This window comes from Lagenorhynchus albirostris, chromosome 15, assembly GCF_949774975.1.
Source record: "Lagenorhynchus albirostris chromosome 15, mLagAlb1.1, whole genome shotgun sequence".
NCBI lineage: Eukaryota > Metazoa > Chordata > Mammalia > Artiodactyla > Delphinidae > Lagenorhynchus > Lagenorhynchus albirostris.
The window spans coordinates 61618685-61643903 of NC_083109.1; the positions used below are offsets into that span (position 1 = coordinate 61618685).

General features: G+C 41.4%; 1 protein-coding gene across 4 annotated transcripts in view; it reads right to left on the reverse strand.

Annotated features, from left to right (window-relative positions):
- Window positions 1-25219, reverse strand: part of PARN (poly(A)-specific ribonuclease) — a 168412-nt gene that overhangs the window by 134233 nt on the left and 8960 nt on the right. For all 4 annotated transcript variants that reach the window (XM_060123781.1, XM_060123780.1, XM_060123779.1 and 1 more), the window contains exons 6-15: window positions 24826-24886; window positions 19011-19176; window positions 18261-18326; window positions 16758-16796; window positions 15335-15377; window positions 13964-14044; window positions 10861-10917; window positions 6173-6250; window positions 1811-1854; window positions 229-271 (exon numbers count right to left, since the gene is read on the reverse strand). In XM_060123781.1, the coding sequence (XP_059979764.1) occupies window positions 229-271; window positions 1811-1854; window positions 6173-6250; window positions 10861-10917; window positions 13964-14044; window positions 15335-15377; window positions 16758-16796; window positions 18261-18326; window positions 19011-19176; window positions 24826-24886 (678 nt within the window). The remainder of the gene's footprint in view (window positions 1-228; window positions 272-1810; window positions 1855-6172; window positions 6251-10860; window positions 10918-13963; window positions 14045-15334; window positions 15378-16757; window positions 16797-18260; window positions 18327-19010; window positions 19177-24825; window positions 24887-25219) is intronic.

A 25219-nucleotide genomic window follows, 5' to 3' on the forward strand; every position in this document is an offset into this window, starting at 1 on the left:
AACCCCAAAATTCTACCAAAGACAACTAACTGCTATTCACATTTTGATATATTTATTTCTAGTCTGTTTCCGATTTCTTTTTTCCTTTTTTGTTCCTTTCTTTCTTTTCTTTTTTTTTTCGGGGGGGGGGTTTGAAAATGACATTTCAATAGACCAGAATTCCAAAGCTCTTAGCAGTAATTCAGAAAATTTCAAACTATAGCTTGAAAGTTCAGATTTTAAAAATACCTTAAAAGGTTGTGTGCTGGCCATCAATTTTGTATCCAAGAGTCTAAAAGCAAAAGAATTTTTAATAAGGTAAACAAAATGTATAGCAATGTTCAAAATGTATTTTACTCAAATGAAAGTCTTAAAAGTGGACAGAGGAATTAAGCACATCAGCCATTCCAACCTAGTGCTGGCATCTCTGCTACATTAGATGAGGACTCAGTCCCCTCATCCAGGGACTTCATCAAGAGACTGTGGGAAAGTCCACACCCAGAGTACAAGTTCTAGATTTGCTGAGAGGGCATGGGCTACATTGACCTCAAGGGTAAGTTAAATATCCTCATATGTTTTTACATGGATCAACTACTGTTGCAGGTCTAACACTCTCAAGCTGTTACCATCTCCTACCACTACCCAGATTTGTACGACATAATTTCTTGGAGGGTCAAAGTTTGCATTTGGCAGTTTCATACTATTGTTGTTATTTCTTACTATTCTGCTTCAGACACTGGAATACTAAAAAAAAAGAAAGAGACACTAATATGAAAACTGTTTGTTCTCACATAAATGTGAGCACCGCAGATAACAGGACAGAAATAGCCTGGCTGAAACAGCAACTGTCCACCAGCCCTCTTCAGACAGGTCCTCAGACGCAGACCCTTGCTCTGCGGACTTCATGTGGCTGACGTGGACCTATCAGAACCGTGGACATTATCAGATTAAGGCACTGACTTAAAGTTGAGAAAAAGAAACTCTCTAGGCAGACAGTTCTTGACTGACTACAGAATACTCTCAACTGGATGTATTCAACTCTGTCCAACTATATATTCAACTGTCTCCAATAGTCAACTGAATACCCTAGACTGGACACTTCACCGTGACAAGGTTCACCCGACATATAAGAAAGACAAGAGCCAACTCAAGAAGACCTCACCAGTTCCTCAGATAGAGGGAGGTGGGATGAGAAAAAAGCAGCTGCTGTCCATTTTCACCCTCAGGTTGTTTCTGATTTTTAATTTTTAACAACAAAATCAATCATCAATTGTAAAAGCAAACCATCACAAAGGTAGAGCTGTTAAGCCATTTCCCAGCTTATGTGAATGGGACTGTCATCATGACCTAATGGTTTTAATAAATCACTGAATACCTGTTTGTATTATGGATGCCCTGATGACTGTTTTAAATGAAAGACAGGGGCTTCCCTGGTGGCGCAGTGGTTAAGAATCCGCCTGCCAATGCAGGGGACACAGTTTGAGCCCTGGTCCGGGAAGATCCCACATGCCGCAGAGCAACTAAGCCCATGCACCACAACTACTGGGCCTGCGCTCTAGAGCCCATGAGCCACAACTACTGAAGCCCACATGCCACAACTACTGAAGCCTGCGTGCCTAGAGCCCGTGCTCCGCAACAAGAGAAGCCACAACAATGAGAAGCCCGCGCACCACAAGGAAGAGTAGCCCCCGCTTGCCACAACTAGAGAAAGTCTGCGTGCAGCAATGAAGACCCAACACAGCCAAAAATAAATAAATAAAATAAATAAATTATTAAAAAATAATAATAATAAAAAAAATAAATGAAAGACAAATCCTCAAAGAAAGCTTACCTGGGGAAGACACATGTTGTCATCTCCTTAAACTCATTTAAGTCCTAAAAAAAAGAGGATGACCTGTTATGATTTTACTCATACACTCACAATATTTAAAACATAAATATTTAAAGTCCCATAGCTCTCTTCTCAAACAGTGATACCTCAAACAGGCCCTTTATGCTAAACTGTCAGGCCCATATCTCATTAATAATTACTTTCTAAAAATCTTGTCAATCTCCTCACTGACTGGGAATCATATGACCTGATATTAAACTTCTGCATAACCAAAATAGACAAATATGAACATTTTACGGCTGAAATAGGAGGGGAAAAAAGGTTTCTATTATATGTAGAAAACTGTCAGTTAGCTCTATTACACAACTCATCATAATAGTGAGACTAGTAGAGTTATTTAAATAACATGGTTCACAATATCCTGTGATAACCCATAATGGAAAAGAATATGAAAAGGAATATATATACGTATAACCAAGTCACTTTGCTGTACAGCAGAAATTAACACACATTGTAAATCAACTATACTTCATTAAAAAAATTTTTTAAATAAAATAAAGCAGTTCATGCAGGAAATAGACATATTGTAAATTAGGTTACACTTTTAATGGAAACACCATTGAAATACTGGTTAAAATGGCCACTAAAACACAGACTTTCCAATACACATGATTCTTGTTTAACTACTCAGAAAACTGCTTAAGTGGCACCAATAGCAAGTGCCTAAATTAGACAATTCATTTCCCAAGTTTATTTGCTCAGGAAGTCTAGAGCTGAAATGAGATTGCTCTCATTTTGAATTAACTCATTTACATACATAATTGCCACACTGTACTGCGCAGTCATACTCCTGACCCTTTGTAACTATACTTCTCTTCAGTGTTATTCATGCTTCATAGGCAACTGCCATTTCCCATTAGCTTTTCAAGCCTGTAAATACAGACTATTTAGCTAGCTTGAAATATTTACCAGCTTTTCAATGGCTATCATTAAATTAATGAACAATACATGAATAAGTGGTTTCAATGCTAAGTCACACAAAAATGCAATAGACTGTAACCTCTCAATACCATTACAAAGCTTCACAAGCAAAAAAAAAATAGAATTATGGCAACTTCCACGGCCAGCATACAGTAGAGTTCTAAACCAGTGCCTTCTAAAAGGTCATGCTGAATGAAATACCAAGAAGACTTTTAAAAGGAGATTCTCCCCTAAAAGGCTGTCCCCAAATATGGATTCTTTAGTATACTTTTAAATGCAACATTTGACAACAGCATATGTAAAAGTTCTACCATTTTAAATAGGTCTTGCTCTTTATTGTCATCGCTTCTTCTAAAGGTAGATGGAAGAAAACCATTTTCTCCTTCCAACAATGACAGAACACAAAGAAGTTAAATAACATACTCAGGTCACCTGAGTAATAAAGCAAGGGATGAAACTGCTTATCCTAACCCACTTCCTACTTTGCAACAAATCATATGCTCTTTCTAGTAGAATTTGATTCAAAACTAGTTACATTCAAGATAACATTTATTAAGTGCTTACATACTAAGTGCTATGCTAGGCATTTAGACACGGATAATAAAAAAATTATATTCCTTGTCCAGGACTTCCCTGGTGGTGCAGTGGTTAAGAATCTGCCTGCCAATGCAGGCGACATGGGTTCAATCACTGGTCTGGGAAGATCCCACATGCCACAGAGCAACAAAGTCCATGTGTCACAACTACTGAGCCTGCACTCTAGAGCCCGCGATCCGTAACTACTGAGCCCGAGTGCCACAACTACTGAAGCCCACACACCTAGAGCACATGCTGTGCAACAAGAGAAGCCACCGCAATGAGAATCCCGTGCACCGCAATGAAGAGTAGCCCCTGCTTGCCACAACTAAAGAAATCCCATGCACAGCAACAAAGACCCAATGCAGCCAAAAAGTAAGAAAAATAAAATTAAAAAAAAAATAAAGGTTATATTCCTTGTCCAAGGAGCGAATCACCTAGAAGGAAAAGGGGAGTAAGTTGTAAAGATAAAATTTATGCAACAAAAGAGGTACACAAACAAAAAGAAGTTTCTCTGAACTTCTGTGGGAGTTCAGAGAAAGGAAAGATCACTTCTTGGGCAAGGCAGCAGGCAGGGAAAACTTCACAGAAGAGGCGTAAGCTGGACCTTGGTAAGACAGGTAAAGCCATATATAGCAAACATTGAGAAAAGCTAGAGAAAATTCAACTTGGAGGAAATTATATACCCAAACCAAAGACACTTTCCAGGGGAAAAAATGAGCCAATCTTGCTGAGAATAAGGATGGTAACGAGAATGAGCCAATCTTGCTGAGAATAAGGATGGTAACGAATGACTAAATTACACAAGAAGGCTGGGCCAGATCACAGAAAGCTTGATATGCCAGGCTAAAAAGAATCAACTGTATAGAAAAACAAAGAATGTGGGATTAATTCAGAATTTTGAGCAGGGTTAGTGATGTGAACAGAGCCATACATCAGGAGATTATAAAACTGACACAGTCGGAAGATTCGCATTTGTTAAATCAATATTTAATGCATCTTACATGCCAAGCTCTGTTTGGTGTTCAAAACACCTATAAACAGTATTAAATACTTTCCTCTTTCCTTACAGATACCTTCACTGCTTTAAAGGTCAAAAAGTCGTGAGAGAGACTGCTACCATTCGGCCAATAAGGAGTGAATGATCTGAAACTAACATTAGCTCTTTAGATGTACACAATGCAAATTAACACCCATCATGTTTGTTTTGAGACTCACAACTATGATGTCTTTGAGTCCCAGAGGGCGATACAGTTGTTATGAAAAGCAGGGACAAGCTAAAGGTTGCAGAAATAGGACAAGGGAAGCAACAGACCCGCTGTATTCAGAGCTGTGCTGTGTTGGACTTTTCCAAAGAAAAGTAATCAAGATGCTGATGGAACGATGTCTCGTAAGAAATATGAAGTAACTGAGGCTTTGCAGATGTATAAAAGGCACTGAACTCTATAAAGTAGGTATCATCCAATCCAGAAGTCATAAAAGATTAATCTGGTGGTAGCTTAAAGCAGAGGTTGGAAAACCATGGCCTGCAGGCCAAATCTGGCCCATCACCTATTTTTTAAATAAAATTTTACTGGGACAAAGCCACACCCATTTGTTTATGCACTGCATTCTATGGCAGTTTTCAGGCTACAATGGCACTGTTGAGAGTCCTGACAAAGACTGTCCAGCCTGGAAAGCCCCGAATATTTTCCTACCTGACCCTTCATAGAAAAAGTTTGCCAACCTCTGGTTTAAAGGATGGGATGAAGGTTAAAGCGAGACAGAGAATCCTGCCTGGATTCTTTTTGCTAATTCCAGATGAGAAATAAGGCTACTTGCTACCTGAAATGAAAATAATCCAGATGTGAGAGACAGCCCGGAGACAAAATTGCCAGTATTTTGTAACTGGCCAAATCTGGGGCACAGAAGAAGGGTCAAAACCGATGTTAAAAACAGTATTGGTGACTGGGCATCATTTATAGTAAAGAAATCAGGAGAAAGAACTGGATTGGAGACTAAAGGAAAGAAAGGTTGTGTTAAGTTACACATCTTGTTTGCAACATGTGAATTTTAAACACCTCTCGTTGTGAAGGCTATCCAGGTAGACACATGTGGGGTCCAGCATGAATTACGACCCAGATCTGAGGAGAGATCCCAGCTGGAGAAAAAGATGTGGGTGTCTTCAGCTGAAGTCCTGGAAGTGGGTGAGATGACTAAAGGACAGAAAATATGGAGAGAAAATACAGGAGAGGAGAGGACAGAGTGACGAGGGGCAAACGAGACGAGGCCACGGGCAGTCAAGGAGCAGGAGAGGAGGAGATAGAAGAGAAGCTCTTTTCCCAAAGCTCATGCTTTGGTGCACTGAGATGGCCTGGCTCCAAGAGTAAAAAAAAAAAAACACCGAGGTCAACAGAGAACCTAAGGGAAGCAGCCTCAAAAGAGGTAAGCAAGACTTTTGCACAACCTGATCCAGTCTAGATGACCTCTAGCACCACCCCACCTTCAACGTCCCTGCTATTTCTCCTGTTAGCAATACCAAACTAGAAGACCACACCTGCGGCCCAGGAAACCCCCGCCCAGCACTAACTGAGCAAACCACTGGCGCCACGACAAAACAAATGTTTAACCGTGCTCCGGCAATGGCAGATGACCAAAGATTCCTTAAAATGGCTTGTAGTTATGTATCTCCAAAAATGTACAACCAAGCTCAGGAGACTGTCCCTCTGGGAGCATGCTGCAGACAAGGAAATGGCACCCAGCAGAGAACACTTTCTCAGTAATAAAGACTCAAGAATTTTTAAAACAGGCTGACAAGTCACTTACCGAGGGCAGAGGGCAGTAGAACTGATGAACCGTGTGCATGACATCCAAGAGCATATTGTGTCCAATGACAAGTTTCCCCTAAAAAAAGTCAAGATTAGGAAAAGACTTCTTGGTACAAAATTATATCAGGACTTGAGAGTGAAATGTATGGTTCAGTTCCATAAGGATTTTGTACTAAACTTACTTTTTGACACTAAGGGAAAAAAAATGTATAAAGATATGCAAATAAAGAAATTTGGGCTGACTTCATTCCTCTTCTGGTGTTCAATCCAAAATGCAAAGTAAAACTCCAAATGACTTTGATTTCATTGATTTTTTTTCTCTGGTTTTTATTCATCTTGCCACCCACAAGAATCAGTAGTAAAATTTTTACTGAAGAGCTCAAGAAAGTAACTGAAAATGCTAGGTACCTTGAACTGTCGAATAATTTGTCAACAAACTCCAAATATCTATTTTCGGAGTGTATTCTTTAAAACAACTCACTTATTTCCAAAAGATATATTCATAACAATGCTAAAAGGTAAAAATAACCAATTTCTAATTTTATTAAGTAGAATGAGTTTTCGTTTCCTTCATTATCTATGTCAAAATTCATGGGGCTCGTTCTGAAATATTTCCAATGAAATTCACTGCTTTTCAACCAGTAAGGTATAATATATGTGCCATATATTTTGATAAAAATTAAACTACGAAAACGGAATATCAACTTGGATTTAGCTAGCCAGGTGACAGCATTTTTAACATAAAGCATCTGGTCACTACAGTGGAGCTTTTCACTATGTCCCAGTGGCCCTTCAGAGTAACACTCCTTGACTCACAGAGCTAAACATAATTATTTGAAATAATTTTACACAAAATCTCCCAAATCCAAAAGACAAGCTGTCCTTTTGGCTCAGTGTGTGGGCACATTCTGAACACCTATACAATGCTAAAATACCAAATATTAATTAAAACCACAGAGAAGACGTGGAAGGAACCCAAAATGGAATAGAAACCTGAAAGATGAACCTAACTGTATTATAAATGAATCCCTCAACAACACTGAAGGAGGCTGATAAGAACAGAACTATGAAAACAGCATATAATAAGAACTGCATTTCCCAATGCTGGAGAAAAAAATGTACAAATAAGAAAAGAGAGTAGGTTGGAAATAAACCCTGGGCTTCCCTGGTGGCGCAGTGGTTAAGAATCTGCCTGCCAATGCAGGGGACACAGGTTCGAACCCTGGTCGGGGAAGATCCCACATGCCACAGAGCAACTAAGCCCGTGCACCACAACTACTGAGCCTGTGCGCCCACAAGCCACAACTACTGAAGCCCGTGTGCCACAGCTACTGAAGCCTGTGCGCCTAGAGCCTGTGCTCCACAGCAAGAGAAGCCACCACGATGAGAAGCCCAAGCACAGCAACGAAGAGTAGCCCCCGCTCACCGCAGCCGCAACTAGAGAAAGCCCGCGCATAGCAATGAAGACCCAACGCAGCCAAAAATTAGTTAATTAATTAATTTAAAAAAAAAAGAAACCCTGTGGTATTGGACTACAATCTGAGGTCTATCAGTATAAAGGCATTTTTTAATATATATACATATATGTCAGACATGGAAATATCAATGTGTGTATACATGCATGGTTACACACGTGTATCATTCTTAGCTCTGTCCAGTGAGGGGAACTAGAAGCACTAACACCACAGTAGTAGCCCAGGACCAGATCTTGGTTTCGAAACACCATTCTCCAATAAAAGGAACCAGGGCTCCTTGGAGAAGTCATTGATTCTACAGCAGAGGCAGGGAAAATAGAAGATGAGTCTGGAACATCTTGTGATGTCAGAAAGTAAGGACGTGCTCAGAAAAGGGTGGGGGCTTGTTCCAGGGGGAGTCAACCTGAAGAAACTCCAATGGCCAAGGTGGTACCATCTGAGCCCCAAAATAAACAATAAAAAAAGTAGATTAAAATCTGTAGAATGAAATAAATTTCCCTGAGTCCAAAAAAATTTTAAAAAGAATTAACAAATAAACAGGGAAGCAGGGACAGCTCTTCCTTCTAGAAGAATTCCAAGAACGAATGGAGAAAGAAAGAGGGAAACACAGACTCGCCACTAGAAAACCACAGCAATAATGGCTGCAGGCAAGATCCACCGACAAATGCTACGGTTACAGGCAAAAGCTTGAGGAAAAACAGGATTTTCGGGACTTCCCTGGTGGTCTAGTCGTTAAGACTCTGCGCTTCCACCGCAGGGGGCAAGGGTTCGATCCCTGGTCAGGGAACTCTTGCACGCCACGTGGTGCGGCCAAAAAAAACCCAAACAAACAAAAAAACACAGGATTTTCCTTGTCTCAATCAAAGTATCTCCCCAAAAATATTTATCAGTCACAAAGGAGGTAACAGTAACTCTACAGTGCACAAATCCAGCAGATATCACCTAAACCAAGTGATTCAGGTCAATATCATGAACCGTCATTTCTGTGGTATTCCTGCCTCAATCAATATATGTCCTCAATCCAACATGAGAAAAGATCAGACAAATCCAAACTGAGAGACATCTGACAAAATTACAGTCAACACTCTTTAAAAATATCAAGGTTGGGACTTTCCTGGTGATCCAGTGGTTAAGAATCCACCTTTCAATGCAGGGGAAATGGGTTCGATCCCTGGTCAGGGAACTAAGATCCCACATGCCTGGGACAACTAAGCCTGTGCGCTCTAGAGCCCACGCACCACACCTAGAGAGCCCACGTGCCGCAACTACTAAGCCCATGCGCTCTGGAGCCCATGCACCACATCTACAGAGCAGCCCAAGTGCCGCAAGGAAGAGCCCACATGTCGCAACTAACACCTGACATAGCCAAATAAATAAATAAATATTTTTTAAAATATATCAAGGTTATAAAAGACAAAGAAAATTACAGACTGCAGAAAACTAAGGAGAAATAACAAGTAAATGCAATGTGGGATCCTAGATAGAATTGTGAATAGAAAAAGGACTTAGTGGAAAAGGGTGAAATTCAAATTAGTTCATAATATTGTACCAATGTTAATTTCCTGGTTCTGATAACCGTATATTATGTAAGATAATAACATTGGGGTAGCTAGGTGAGGGATATATGGAAACTCTGCACCAGTTTTGCAACTTTTCTCTGGGTGAAAAATTAATACAAAATTTTTTAAAACAGATTCACTACCAAGAGTGATGGGAAAAGAATTTGATCTGATATAAAGAGAGTCTACTGTTCACTGGCTCTACAGAGTTTAACTATGTTAGTATTTTTAAGGTATGTGACTTTTAAATTTTAAGTCTGGATCACTAATAAATAGGGCTTTTCTCGCAGTATGCTTTGTGACGTGAACTACCAATGGTCAGCAACATACTATGAATCACTCTGCAGAAGAGAGACAACAGAGAGAAAAAATAAACAGAGGCACAGCAGGCTAAGGTATCCAAACTGTTTGTACAAGGCAAACAAACGTCCCAATCTTGGAAAAGCTACCTAAACCCTCACAGTGGCTATAAGAGGGCTCAAAGCCAACTGCCACCCCACATCTCTGTGTTTCACGGACAGCCTCAGTCAAATCAACCACTGCTCTAAAGGTTGCTAAGAGTATATAATGTAAGCAAACATGACTCCTCTCTGCTTTTCTGGATACCTGTAATCTTAGCCACTTCTCAAGAGACTCACACCTTGGTTTTTCTCCAGGCTCATCCAACTCTCTATTCCGTTCTGATGACGTCACTTACTTGAGCGAAAGAGCTCCAGGTGAGCCAGCCCTCCTCCTTCACAAGGCTCTCTAACTTCTGTTTACTGGCCACAGCCCCCGCCCCCACGGGGGACAGTGGCTGCCTCTCCTCAGATGCTCCTGTTTGACAAGCCTGCACCTGGTGGTGAGACATTCACGGACTCCTGGAGTCTGGCCGTAAAGCTTCCCTGATGCAGAGTTCAGCGTCTAAGGGACAAGATGACTCCTCCTGCAGGGGAACAACTTCTTCTCCCTAGGCCAGCTACTCAAGTAAAGAAAAGTCTTGGATTCCAGGCAACTTAGCATCCAGGCAAGCAGTCTGACTCGGATGCATAACTCACAAAACAACCAGCAGCAAGACCCAGTTTAATCTATTCAAGATGTGGGTGCCTCTTTCCTGAAAGGATTTACGAAACAAGGGGAAATGTCTATCCTATCTATTACAGAACCCTCCAGCATATTTACACAAATGGTCAATACATTTTTTTAAATGTATCAAATGTTATTAAGGCTATGAGATATAAGATTCAATCACAGTTATGCAGAGAACTCTATACAATTATTTTTACCCTCTAGATTCTTCTAATTAAGGAATAAAACGCTTCAAACACTAGATTGTTTCTCACCATATTCTTTAGTTTGTTATTCTGCTTCTTATTGGTTTTGAGAATAATAAATATTAGTTCCATGGAGCCACATAAGGCTGTCACTGTATAATCCTCCCCTGCGTTTTACAAGAAATGCTTTCTAAAAAAATGGTTTGGATATAATACCGCAATTACGATGTCACACTAAGCGCCTTATAACAACATTCTGTCTTTATGAAGTTCTAACTTCTCCCTCCAGACCAGGTAAACAATCTAAACGTGACCAGATGATTAATGTGCAATGATAACTGGGCATTTCACCTTAAATGTTATGTTCATGAAATTAGTTAAAAAGTCTGGTTCACTTACCGAATTAGCAATGGCATGAATGACTCTAGAAAACCCCACAGCATCATTCAGTTCTTCCTAATTTAAAAACAAAACAAAAAAACCACTATTGACGTATACATATTGCTTATTTGAACGGGTTAAAATCTAGGCAAAAAAAAAAAAAGACTGAAGTTTTATATGGAGTTAGATAGCTTTAGTTTCACATGCTTTGAGCTATCACCCCAAACAACTGCATCTGAAATGACCTATGCACATAACTTTCTTCTGTTTTAAAATGAGCAAAGTGGCAAATTATTCATTAGTTACTAAAATAACAGTGCTAGGGTTTACCCATCACTTCCCATCAACTGTTGAAATTTCCTAGTCTCTCAAGTTGCCTTAGAAACACAAACTTTTAAAAGCTGCCACCTGCTGGCCAAACTCAATACTGAATTCAATTCTGAGGTGACCCACCCAGCAGCTGACTGTCAAATCAAGAATGTTCAGACTGTTTTTTCCTGGTCAAATGCATTTTTATAAAATTTTTATAGCACAACACTGAGACTCATCCCCATTCAGTTTCTTCTCTCCTGTTTTATTCCCAATGCACTTAAATGGGCTCAATTTCTCTCCTATCTTGAAACCCCTTCCTTTAATCTGAGCTCCACGCAACCACTCTCCTTCTTGTCTCTTCACAGCTAAATTCCTTAAAGACTCCTCTCCACTCACTAGGTCCAGTTCAACTCCCAGGGACCCGCAAGCCCCCTGCTCCCCTGCTTCACCCTCACTGAAGTTGCTCACCTCTTTAAACTACTCTCAAGTCTAACAAGCGTTGGCAGGGATGTGGAGAAATTGGAACACTTGTGCCCTGTTGGTGGGAATGTAAAGTGGTGCAGTCACTGTGGAAAAGTGTGGCTGGTCCTCAAAAAATTAGAAACAGAGCTACCATACGAGCCAGCAATCCCACTCCTGGGTATGTGCCCCAAAGAACTGCGAGGACTCAAAGAGATACTTGTACACCCATGTGCAGAGCAGCGTTATTCACAAGAACCAAAAGGTAGAAGCAACACAAGTGTCCAACAGCAGATAAACGGATAAACAAAATGTAGTACATACGATATTATTCAGCCTTTAAAAAGAATGGAAATTCTGTCACATGCTACAACACAGATGAACCTAAATGACATTATGCTAAGTGAACTAAGCCAGTAACAGACAAATACTGTACGATTCCACTTACATGAGGCACCTAGAGCAGTCAAATTGACAGAGACAGAAAGTAGAATGGTGGTTACCAGAGGCTGAGGGATGGGGGAATGGGAAGTTATTGTTTAATGGGTACAGAGTTTCAGTTTTGCAGGATGAAAGGAGTTCTGGAGATGGATGGTGGTGACAGTTGCACAACAGTGTGAATATATTTTACAGTACAAAACTGTACAGTTTAAAATGGTTAAGATGGTAAAGTTTATGTTATACATTTTACCAGAATTAAAATTATTTTAACTTTTTAAAGAATGTTCTTTAAAAAAGAAGAAAAAAACCTACTCCCAAGGCTAAACCCAATGGCTATGTCTCAGTCCTCATTCTACTTCTCAAGAACATCAGACCCTGTCAACATCCCCTTCTTCAAACACTCTTCCCCTTGGCTGCGGTGTCACAATAACCTCAGGCACATTTTTGCACTTCTGCCCATCACTCAGATGCTGGTGGTCCTCAGGATCCGACCCTGGGCCCTCTGCTCCTTCCTCATGCATATGATAGGTGCTCTCATCCTGTCCCGGTCTCTCTGCCAACAACAACAAAGTCCAGCCCTCACCCCTCTCCTGCACTCCAGCACGACAATCTGCTGACAGGACACCAATGCTCAGATGCCCCCAAAACATCGAAAACCTCATCTGCTCAAAAGCAGAATGTAACACCTTTGTCCACTGTAGGGGTACAGCCCTACCACGGTATCCTGGTGACCTTGCACATATCCAGATAGTCCACGCAGGCAAAGGCTTGAGATGTAACTAATGTGCATCTGGATGGAACACCCCAGGAGAGGATGGGAGGCCACCTCCCTCTCTCACCTGGGAGGCTGTCATGAGACAGTTTCTCACTGCTGCCCAGGTTCTGATGAGGCCTGGGGCTTCCTGCCCCACTGCCTTTTCAGAATAGAGCTACAGAGTATGAAAGCACTTAGCCACAGTCTAGAGTTGGCTGCTCGGCGATGGGGCATCCACAGCTCACTCTGCAGTCATCTGGCCCCTTTTGTTTCAGTGTTGTCTTTTTGGTTTGTGGGACAAGCACCACGTGTAGCTGTCACCTTCTCTAAGTCATAAACTGTCTAAATCTAACAGAGGCTTGCTGTGTCTTTCCTGGTTGCATTAGTCTGATGTGGCCCTGCTTTATGCATGGGTGAGCTGGACGTCCACCCTCGCCCAAACCCACTCCTGGCCTCCTCCACCTGCGCCCCCCCCACCAACACCACTCCGCCACCCCATCTAAGTGGACTGATGTCAGCCTACCCAGCTGCCCAACTTCCCGGCCTGAGCATCTTGTTTCTTCTGCCTTCGTCTTTCACCACCCACATCCAATCACAAATTCCTGATGCTACCTTCTAAAGATGGCCAGATTCCACCTAAACTGCTACTAACTTTCCTGTTCCAGGGCACTGACATCTCTTAGCTGGTTACTCCGCAGGTGAACTGGTCTCCCTGCCTCCAGACTTACTCGAATCCATTCTCCAGAGGACAACCAGGGCGAGGTTCCAACGATGCAAATATGACCGTGCATCCTAATCTGTCAAATCATATCATCTAAACTTTGTTTTAGGAAAACTAGTAACTGTGCCTGAAGTTAGACACAGCAAGATTAGTTAATGGGCTGTGAAGCTCAGTGACACACAATTTAAATGATAACCACTAATTCCTTCTCCAAGACTGCTTCATGGAAGTGAAGACTGGTCAACCATGATGCCAGCCTCACTTTGTTGGCTGCATCTAATTACTTAACCTTAGGTTCCCCTCATTCTCTTCCAGGTTTTGCTACCAATTCGATTCTTCTCTAGTAGAAAAATATTCATTAAATTGAATCTATCACAGGATCTACAACTCTGTAGCCATTTCTCACCCAAAGGAAATGAACATAATCCAATCACCTGTTCCTTAGCGTGTTTCTGCTGCTCTCTTCTTTTACGTTCTTCTTCATCTACTTTGCTGATAACAATATAGCGCTCTTTCTAAAAGACATAAAGCAGATATACAATTTTCTGGAAGCTACCTGACCCCTACCCCCCAAAATTCAGATTCTGCTACCAGTAGAAGTACAGTTTTTCTCACTGCACAGTCCTTCATGGGCTAAACACACTGAAAGTATTTTGAAATGCCACCAAAAGTTGAGTTTGGCTTTACAAACCAAAACTCCACCTCCGTGTTTCCATGACATTTTCCCATGGTTTATTAATCACCCCAAAAGACAATTATAAATATCAACAGACTGTGAGAATAAGACACTCCATAATGAACACTAAGATGCTGCATTTGAACGTGAATTTCTAAATAGTTGTTTTTAAGATAATTTCTATATAATCTATAAAGAATGTTGAATCACTATGTTGTACACCTGAAACTGTAATATTGTAAGTTAACCACACCTCGATAAAAAAATTTCTACATTTCATTAACATAAGAAAAAAATCCTGGGGAATTCCCTGGTGGTCCAGTGGTTAGGCTTCCAGGCTCTCACTGCCAAGGGCCCGGGTTCAATCCCTGGTCGGGAAACTAAAATCCCACAAGCCGTGTGGTATGGCCAAAAAAAAGGGAGAAAAAAAAAATCCTGGATTTTCTGGTAACTTGTCAGATAACTAGCACCTTCTTTCTCACATACTGCATTTTGTATCAATCAAATATACTACAAAACCTCCTGTGTCAAAGTTTGAGATTTTTCTTCTAGCAAGACTTAATTTACTTAATCTCTTATTTAATTAGACATCTGACTTAACAACAAGAACTAAATTCTAAAATTCTGTAGAAGGAACGCACTATTAGCTCACCATCAGCCCACCTTTACCCATCACAGTTCTATCACTGCACCCTGGGAGTACATGATGATAGCTATGTTTATGCCCCAGATTCTAAAATTTAATTTTACTGGGCCACATAACAGGAAGCAATTATTACATGGATACCATGTATATCAGCTTTCTGTGAGGATTAAGAACATGTACTAACATTTGCATACTTTCAAGTTTACAAAGCATGTTCACTTCCATCTACCCACTTGATAACTATTTTTTAAAAAGCTGTGAGATAGGTATAGCTCATTACCATGCTCATGCCCAATGCACAAATGAGGAAAACGAGGCTGGCAGAGGGGAAATGACTTGCCCAGTGTCACCCAGTTCATATGTAGCAGAGCCAAGGAGTAAACTCTGACTTTCAACTGCTCGATTTGATTGCATTTTGCATTTGCATACTGTTGCATAGGTTTCATGCATTTGATGTTGGCCCTGGATAATTCTTGAGGTTACCTTTTCAGTTTCTAAAGTCTCAACATGAATGCCTTTGGGATACCTAAAGAAAAGAAAGAAAACATGACGTCAGTAGATGAGACAACAGCTAAAACCCTACGTATTTTAAAAACAACTACATAGCCATAATTTCATTACTTAAGTTTTATTAAGTATGAAATAAATACCGCTACTAGGAAGACTTTAGAGTAATTTCAGCTACTAAATGTTTCCCTCTCTCTCCTCTTAAAACACAGAAATGTGGGCTTCCCTGGTAGCGCAGTGGTTGAGAGTCTGCCTGCCGATGCAGGGGACACGGGTTCACGCCCCAGTCCAGGAAGATCCCACATGCCACGGAGCGGCTGGGCCATGAGCCATGGCCGCTGAGCCTGCGCGTCCGGAGCCTGTGCTCCGCAATGGGAGAGGCCACAACAGTGAGAGGCCCGCGTACCGCAAAAAAAAAAAAAAAAACACACAGGAATGTAACTGATTTCAAATTAATATTTTTAGGACTTAGGCATCTTCTGAAATGTCAGGCATCCCGTAATACAGTCAACTCATTACTACACTGTCAAATCTTGCTTCTAAATATCACAATGTTTACTTCCTAAGAAAAATTCTGAAGGTCTCTTTGGATGATCTGGGGCATGCACAGGGGAGATGTGAGATGAGTAACTCTGCTGTAATCCGGCACAGTAGTTTCATCTGCCCAGGAGAGGAATCTGGAACTCGGGTGGAGTACGTGGCAACGATAATGTGAGAGGAAAGGAGCCTGGTCAAACAACAATGGCCCTTTTCCTGTTTTGGTCAAAGTAAATTCCCAGTATACATGCCACTGGCAGACTCTAACGAAAGAACAAGAACCCCAAACAAAGTCAAGTGCAAACATCCATCTGTCTAATCCTGATACTCAATTTTTGAGTTAGAGATCCACTTGAAAATATAATTAAACCAATAGAAACACCGCCAGAAAAATACACACACACAATTTTGGATATTGTTTCAGGGGATTCATAGGCCTCCTGAAACCTACCCATGGCCTAACCCCTGTTTTAGAAAAAGCATTCACCTGAGTATTTCCCAGGTCTTAAAACCAAATCTTTACCATATATTGATACCTTCAAAGAACAAAAACACTACACATCCAGAAGTTAATGGACAGGCCAAAGTGACAGTTAAAAGAAAATTGTAAAGGCTTTGCAACATCTACTAAGAAGGAATAACAAGGAAATAAATTAAGTGGGTATGAAATAAATTAAGTGGGTATTCAACTTAAGAAATTAGGGGAAAACAATAACAAAATAAAGCACTGCCCAAGAACATGGTATGGTCAAATCACCAAGAACTGCAGAATATCAAAAATGAAATAAGAGCTAAAAAATTACATTTAGTTTTTAAATCCTGGGTCCCTCACAGAGCTCTCGTGTATAATATAAACACTTACTTCCAGCTCAAAGTCTGATAAATTAGTTTTCTTTGGAACCTATAAAAACAAATGAAAAGGTATTAATTTTGGCTCATTAAAGGAAAATTCAAACTGACCAAGCACTGGTTGGGAAAGACATTTAATTTTTTTTTTTTTTTTTAGACGATGGATTGGGGATTTCCCTGGTGGTGCAGTGGATGGGAAACTGCCTGCCAGTGTAGGGGACATGGGTTCGATCCCTGGTCCAGGAAGATCTCACATGCCACAGAGTAACTAGCCCGTGCGCCACAAGTACTGAGCCTGCGCACCACAACTACTGAAGCCTGCGCTCCTAGAGCCCATGCTCTGCAACAAGAGAAGCCCACGCACTGCAACAAAGAGTAGCCCCCGCTTACCGCAACTAGAGAAAGCCCACGTACAGCAACAAAGACCCAATGCAGCCAAAAATACATAAAATTTAAAATAATAATGATAATAATAATGGATAGAATAAATAAAGATGGATTGAATTTTTTTTATTTCATATTGGAGTATAGTTGATTAACAATGCTGAGTTGGTTTCAGGTGTAGAGCAAAGTGATTGAGTTATTCATATACATGTATTTATTCTTTTTCAAATTGGGAAAAATATTTAATTTTTAAAGGAGACTTCATCAGAAGCGACAGGTAATGTGCAAACAAGAGCAGACAGGATGTTTGAGGTGGGAGGATTCCTCACCACTTTTCTTCATCGAAATGCTCTTTATTATTATTATTATTATACTGCCTTTATAGAAGAGGCAGAAGTTCTTGTCTAACCAAAGTATTACTTCCTGTGGCTGTATGAAGAGTTTTAAGTAGACAGATGTATTAAAACACTTCTGTGAAGCTAGTCACAAAGTAAAAGGAAGGAAAGCAGGCTGTTTCAGTCACTGACTCTACGAAACACTGATGTTTTTTACTGCAGAGAGAAATTAAAAGGACAGGAGTAGGGCTGCCCTGGTGGCACAGTGGCTGAGAGTCCACCTGCCGATGCAGGGGACACGGGTTCATGCCCCGGTCTGGGAAGATCCCACATGCCGCGGAGCGGCTGGGCCCGTGAGCCATGGCCGCTGAGCCCGTGCGTCCGGAGCCTGTGCTCTGCAACGGGAGAGGCCACAACAGTGAGAGGCCCGCGTACCGCAAAAAAAAAAAAAAAAAAAGGGACAGGAGTAGCCTGACAGTAAATTCTGCTCTTCTGAAGCCTTTATGTATGAAGTGCAAGTCGAGGCTACAATAATGATGCCACTCTTGAGCATGACTGAAAGCAAAGGTGCACAACAGTTTTCTCCCCTCCAGGATGGAACAAAGCATTCATTCAGTGTCTCTATATACCATGGTCCCAATTCTGTTAATGCTAAAGTTAGTGCTGAAATATTGGGAACATACCTATAATAAAAAGACTATTTATGAAAGCATTTTTAAGCAACCAAATGGAGCACATGCCAGAAATCATCTACCTTTCCAAAAAAAGTACACATGAAAATATTCAGGGCAACTGACCCAGTACATGGCTCTAAATCCAAGTTCTTGTTTTCTTCACTTTGTAATAAATCTTCTATTTTCTCTCTGAGGAATTAGAATAAAAACATGACCATCAGCATCATCAAGGAATGAAGTTGTCAACCAGCAGAATCATCACACTCAAAAGCAATCCAAATACAAGAACATACGACACTGTAATTTTACCAAATCATGTTATAACTTTTTAGTTCAGTAAGGCTTAAAGAAAAATACTTTATTTTGGCATTTGTTGCTGTTATTAATGAGTTCTCAACAACTTCTCCAGGATTCAGCAATACAAATGATTTGCATTTTTACTTTGCTAGTAAAGCAGTTATACTGACAGCTAAACAGAGCAAAACCAGACGCTCCTCCGAGGGCACGTTTGCTTGTCAGAAACTTCACTGCAAGAGAAAAAAACATGGATGTGTTGCAAATATCTGGATGGGCCTCTGCTTTCATGGGGACTGGACGGTGGCTGTCAGGCCCGTGGTCCACGCAGGTCTGACCACTTGGCCAAGATAGTCTCTTGCCTGGCGACACATGGGAAGTCTAAGTACAGTACACAGAACTCGATTTACAGTTGACAGCTGTGACACAAACTCAGATACACCACAGTTAAATCCTGCCCCTCAGACATCACACCTCTGTGTGCACTGTGCACGTGAAGCACGAGCCTGAGATACAGACGTCAGCCCTGCTCCAAGACACGTGACTCAACGCACGTTTGGTTTCAGTTTAGGAACTTACACCACTTGGTCAATAAACTTCTTCTGATCCTCAGGAATCGTCACGGGACATTTTGAAGTGTTAGGAGACGCGTACGACAAAGCGCCTGCACCGTTGGACTGTAAACGTTTTTCATCATACTGCTCTCTTAACTGTCTTTCTTCTTCCTGGTTTAAGTATGGAATTCCTGAACAGAATTTTTAAAACAATGCATTAGCAGAAGTAACCATTTATCATAAAAATTTTGTAACAAACCAAGGCGTCTAAAAGACTCAGGAAAGACCATATTTAACTACAGCTCAAAAAAAATCAATGGAAAAAACAAATGATTTTGAAATGTGTTTGTCTATTCATTCACTCCATTCGCTCGTTCATTCATTCTCCTTTCAACAAACTGTGATTTGGCTCTTACGCTGTGCCAGGCACTGTATCAGGCACTAATGAGCTAACAGTGAACAAGGTAGACTTGTCCTGCTCTGTAGTGAAGCGAATGACCTTAGGTTGACCAGAGAAGGCCACCAGGAGGGAGGACCTCAGGGTAAGAATGAATCAGACATGAAGGATCTGGGGGAAGAGTATTTCAGGCAGGGAACAAGCATAAATGCCCAGAGGATGGAAAAGGCTTGGACTGTTCCAGAAACAGCAAAGAAGCATAAGCAGGAGAATGGCGTAATGTCAGGTTGGAGAGGATGGGGCAAGATTACATAGCCCCTTACAGGCCACGTAAGAATTTACTTTATTCTACGAGCAATGGGATATCATCAGGTTTTAAGCAAGACAATCACATTATCTGCTCCATGTTTTTAAAAGATCATCTGGACTCCTGTGAGAGTTGAAGTAGGGAGGTCAGATGGAAGGAACTGTCCACTGCAGATGTCCAGGCCAGAGACAACCGCTTAGATCAGAGGTCAGCAGACTTTTCCTTAAAGGGACAAACAGTAGATGTTTTAGGCTTGAGGGCCATACAGGGATCTCTGTTGCAACTACTTAACTCTGACCTTTGTAACATGAAAACAGCCACACAATGGGTAAATGAATGGGTATGGCTGTGTCCCAGTAAAGCTTTATTTATAAAATAGGCAGAAAGTCATAGTTTATGACCTTGGCCTAATCTACAGAGATGGAGAGAATGATTCTAGAGATAGGAGAGCTAGAACTTGCCAACATACTTGGGTGAGGGAGAAAGGGAAGAGCAAAATAAAAAACGACATCTAACTATTAGGTTTAAGCAGTTGGGACAACAGTAGGGCCACTTACTGAAGTGGGGAAATCTAGGCAATGAATAGACTTGGGGCCCAAGAGGTGAAAATCAAAAGCTACCTCCTGGATATAATAAATCATCTAGGGATGTATATATAAATGAAGAGGTGCAGATATAAGCCTAAAGCTCCAGAGAATGGTGTTGAGATATAAATGTAGGTGTCATCAGGACGTGGGGGGTCATTAAAAGCCATGTGACACTTAAAAAACTTTATAGAAAGAATGATGGAATTAGAAAATCATCACTCGTCAGCAATAATAATAGTTTCAAGCAAGAATTATCAATGGATGCTAAAACTAATTGGTGAAAAAGTGATCCACATTAAAAACACCAACAGCTGCACAACAATATTAGTGTACTTCATACTTTACATACTACAAAAAAAAAAGTTATCGTCGGTAATGCGGCTAATTGATGTCATATGCCTCCTGATATGATGCACTGAGCAGCACAGACATTCACATGTGCAGTATCCCTGCCCGAGATGAACAGATGCATTTGGACTTGTCTGAGGAAACATCAAAAAAATCCAAATCGAGGGGCATTCTACAAAATAACTGGCCTCCACTATGCAAAAACGTCAAGGTACTAAAATCGCAGACTGAGAAACTGTTCTGGATTTTAAAAGAGCAAAGAGATATGACAGTTCAAAGGCAACGTGTGGTCCTGGATTGAATCTGGACAAGGGGAAATTATTTTTCCTCTTTTGCTATAAGTAGCAAAACTTATATTAGGTTTGCAAATGAGGTAACAGTACTGTAGCAATGTCAATTTCCTAATTTGGATTACTGGGCTATATAAGAGCTCTTGTTTTTAGGAAAATTCACACTGAAGTAGTTAGGAATAAAGGAGCATCATGGGTGCAACTTATTCTAAAATGGTTCAGGAAAAAAATTATATATACACATATATAATGAGAGAAAGGACAACAAAGCAAACATTATAATGCTAACACCTGGGAAATCAGAGGGAAGGTATCAGGAATTCTTTGCGGTATTCTGGCAACATTTATATAAGTCTGAAATTATTTCGAAATGAGAATTTAATAATAAAAAATAAATAAAACCATGGAATATATGAGACCAACTAGGAAAAGTAATATTTAGAAGCTGGCGAGACGAGAATGAGCCAATCAGGACGCGGGGGAGTCCAGAGGGAGGTGGGACGAAAACCAGGAGAATGAGTGTCTGAAAGCCAGAGGACAGAGTCTAGGGAACGAGGGAGCAATCGACTGGGTCAAATTCCTCCAAAGGTGGAACAAGATGAGGACAAAGAAGGATCTATGGGGTCTGAGATCATGGCAGGCACGGGGGACCAGCAGTGTCCTTGGAGGGGTGCAGATGGCGGGCCAGCTGGGGGTGGGTGAAGAAAAAAACTAGAGGGGAAGAGGAAGGAACAGTGAGAACACACATCTCATTCAAGATGCTTTCCTCTGAGTGGGAGGATCACAGGCCAGAAGTAGAAAGGGGATGTGGAATCAAGTGAGGGGGGGATGGTTTTGCTTTGGTTGGAGTTATTTCAAGACAGAGATGTTCCTGCAGGCCTGCTTAATCTTCACAGGCCACCAACTCCTTCGGTGGTCGGGTGAAATCTACAGACCCTTCCCCAGAATAATGTTTTCAAATGCATAAAATAAAATATGCAAGATTGTAAAGAAAGGTAATTATATTGAAATAGTTACCAAAAATTCTTTTTTTAATCTGTGATATAATAATACGGGATAATAATACAGGAAATCAGCTTCCTGGTCAACACATTAAATAACAAGACCTAATGGCAGGTGACATAACTATGATAATTTCAAAGTACTGATGAAGGTAAACAATATTCAAGATATCTGTCACAACTGAAATGCCATTTGAAGATACCTGGGATTTCACTGAGGACAACCTCCCAGCTACTCTAACACTGCTGGGTTGTTGCCGACATTCCTAACAGAAGAAACAAACAAATTCAGTTCAAGGTTAGAGAAAATATAGATTTGAATTCCACGATGCCCTCCCCAAGTTCACAGACTTCTGAATTCTATCTATGGCAGGAAGGCGGCCATGGCCTAGATTAAGAAGCTCTGCACTTTCACAAAGCATGTTTACAAAGGTTGATGGAATGATCAGCAGAGACGGGAAAATATCCAGGAGAGAGAAGGGCAAACTGGAAGAGCCAGTGCCTGACTAGGAGGCAGGTACTAGCCTCTGACCGGTGCAGGGACTCCTCTTCTCTGTAAGGAGAGAAACGAAAAGGCTGAGCCCAGGTTCGGGGGAGACCTGTGGGTCTGGTGGTGAGAACACGAAGTGGCTCTTCCCTGATGGCTTCTATTTTCATTGAGAGGCATGGTCATCAACTGAGTGCGACAGACATCACAGAGAGTTGGAAAGGGAATTTCTAAGTCAGAAAAGTAGGATTTTTGAGCACGACTGAGTCCTTTCTTGAAGCTTGTGGTCATGAATTTAAAGTGACAAATTAGCTCAGGTGTGTCACATTTGCCTGCAATATTCAGATGCTCAGAAATAGAGGAGGTGGATGATAAGATCCAACCAGGGCTGGGACTTGGCTAGACCAGGGCAATAGAGGGAAAGAGGAGCAAGGGCTGGAAGAAAGGATAATGATGGACCAGGTGGACAAGGAGAGAAGTCAAGACAGGAGAGTGGAAGGTAACCGATAGTGAAAAAGCAATGGAGGTCAACTGATGGCTGAAATGAGGTACCCAAGTAAGTGGAAGAGAAAGACAAGAGAAATGATGGAGATGGGCACAGTTATTGCTAGTAAGACCCATGATGCTACCAAGGGAGTGCAGGGCTAAGGGGAGGCAGAAGCGAGGACTGCTGACCGCCTGGCCAAGAAACAGACAAGACAGAGCATTTGCTGGCTGTCCTTGTGGATGCTGGAGTCACCCAGAAGGAGGAGAGAGGTAGGAGTGGAGAGAAAGACGATGAGCCGTCGCCAGGGCTGCTGGTGAAGGCCACGCCCAGGAAGTCAGCAGAAAGAGGGATGGCAGAGCTGGTGACGCAGCCCTGGGAAGAAGCATGGCTCCTGAGAAGAGGGAACTCAAGTGGATTGAAGGTGGCATGCCTACCACTGCCTGGCTGCAGATACAGAGACAGAGCTGAAACCACCTGTGCTTGGGAGGGCTGCAGGGGGAACGGTAAGAGGAGTCACCTGGTTCCACTTCAGACAAGGAAGTCAAAGGCACTAACAAGAAGACTGCCAGGAGAAAAGGGCCTGGCATTTGCGAACCCTGAGTGGCAAGATTTGATAAGAAAAGAGAAGTGAAGGTCTAGGTCAGAATTACAGAGCATCTACAACAACACGGGGTTAGAGTCTCGGTAATAACAGTTGGCCTGGGAGCCCTGATGCAGCTCTGACTAAAATATTACAAGGTCTGACTACAAAACTAGAGAGTGAGGCATCCTCCAATTTAGCTGTTTCTCTCCTTTTATGAAAATAAAACCATCAGGCTGGAAATTACACACTCATATGAGTCTGGGTAAAGTAGTTCCTTCAAAAGATTTCTGCAACTATTCCATTATAGGGCTCTAACTACATTTGGAACTTGTGTTTTATAATGGCTTCCAGAGTCAAGTATGAGCCAAAGCAAATAAATTGTTTTATTATACCCAAACTGTGTTACCCAGCTGGTTCATCCACCATGTTAAGCAGTTTGGATTCCAAATTTCTTTTAGTATTTCCAAAAATCAAAATCATCACTAGACATGAAGACGCAGCACCACTAAAGCAATTTAAAAAACAACATGACATGGGTGCTAAAGGCCCTGCAAGGATATCATGCTCAGGGGAAGAGACTTTAGCTGAAGTCTTTGTTCTACAACCTTTGCTGAGAAAAATCTCCTTTCTTACCTCACTCAATAATACATTCCCCATGGGAATGAATACAATTTACAAGAATAATTAAGTGAAAAGTACCTATTGACCTTGGAGCAGCAGGCACTTAATACTGCTGAGAAAACCAGAGGCTTTCCCCAATACTTTTCGGGAAACAAATGAATGGAGGAAGGAAAACCACTCTGGTGTGGTCTAACGTCCGGTGTTCATTCATCAAATATTTAACTGTCACCTCCCTGATATGGAAGAGGAATCGTGCTCCGCTCTGGGGATAAGGAAGGGACGTAGTCCCTCCCTCCAGGCCGCTTGCCAGCCTATCATGCCAGCAAGTTAGCCATCAGGATTGTGCAGACTATGTAGACATTCTTCCGCCAAAGACCATCTCTGTATTACTGGAATACGGCTGCTTTTTAAAATGCTACATCGTAGCACTTGTACCACTGAAAGGAAACAGGGATGCAGTCCCCCCAGGTGGTCTGCCAGGAAACCAAGTCACACCAGCGACAGAAAAGCTCCACTCAGTGAGACCAGGAGCTTGAGGGGCCTCATTAGAGCTAAATGAAGTAGCTGCTCCTCTCCTGTTCAGGCCTTAAAAAAAGGGCACAATAAAAACTCCATGGCTGCACACGATGGACTGGGAATCCGAGATCCTGTCTCGGACAGCAGGCACAAAAAGAGAATTCTCAACTAAATCCAGATTTACAAGCTCTAAAGAGAGGTCACACATAGTCTTACCGTTGCGAAAAACTTTATTAAAATCAAATCCTTGGCTTGCTAGAAAGTCAATGCTTGAGCTCTGAAACAAGAGTAAACAGAACATGCGTTTCGGTGATGTTCGTGGCAGGTGTATGAATAGAAGCAGAGAAAGAACTCAGGCAAGTAAACAAAGGCAACCAGGCAAGAAGGCAGCACGCTAAAGGTCAGAGGACAAGGCATTTCTACTCCACGGCTGCCAAATCATCCATTAATTCACTTAAACTATCTGGGCTCTTCTCCTTTATAGCCTATAAAACAAATATCCTTTGTTTCACAACATTTAAGAAAATTTTGCTTAGTGAACATATATTCTCCCAATCGGCAGGAAACTCCTGGTGGCTGTACTGACTAGGAGACTATAAATAAAAATTAA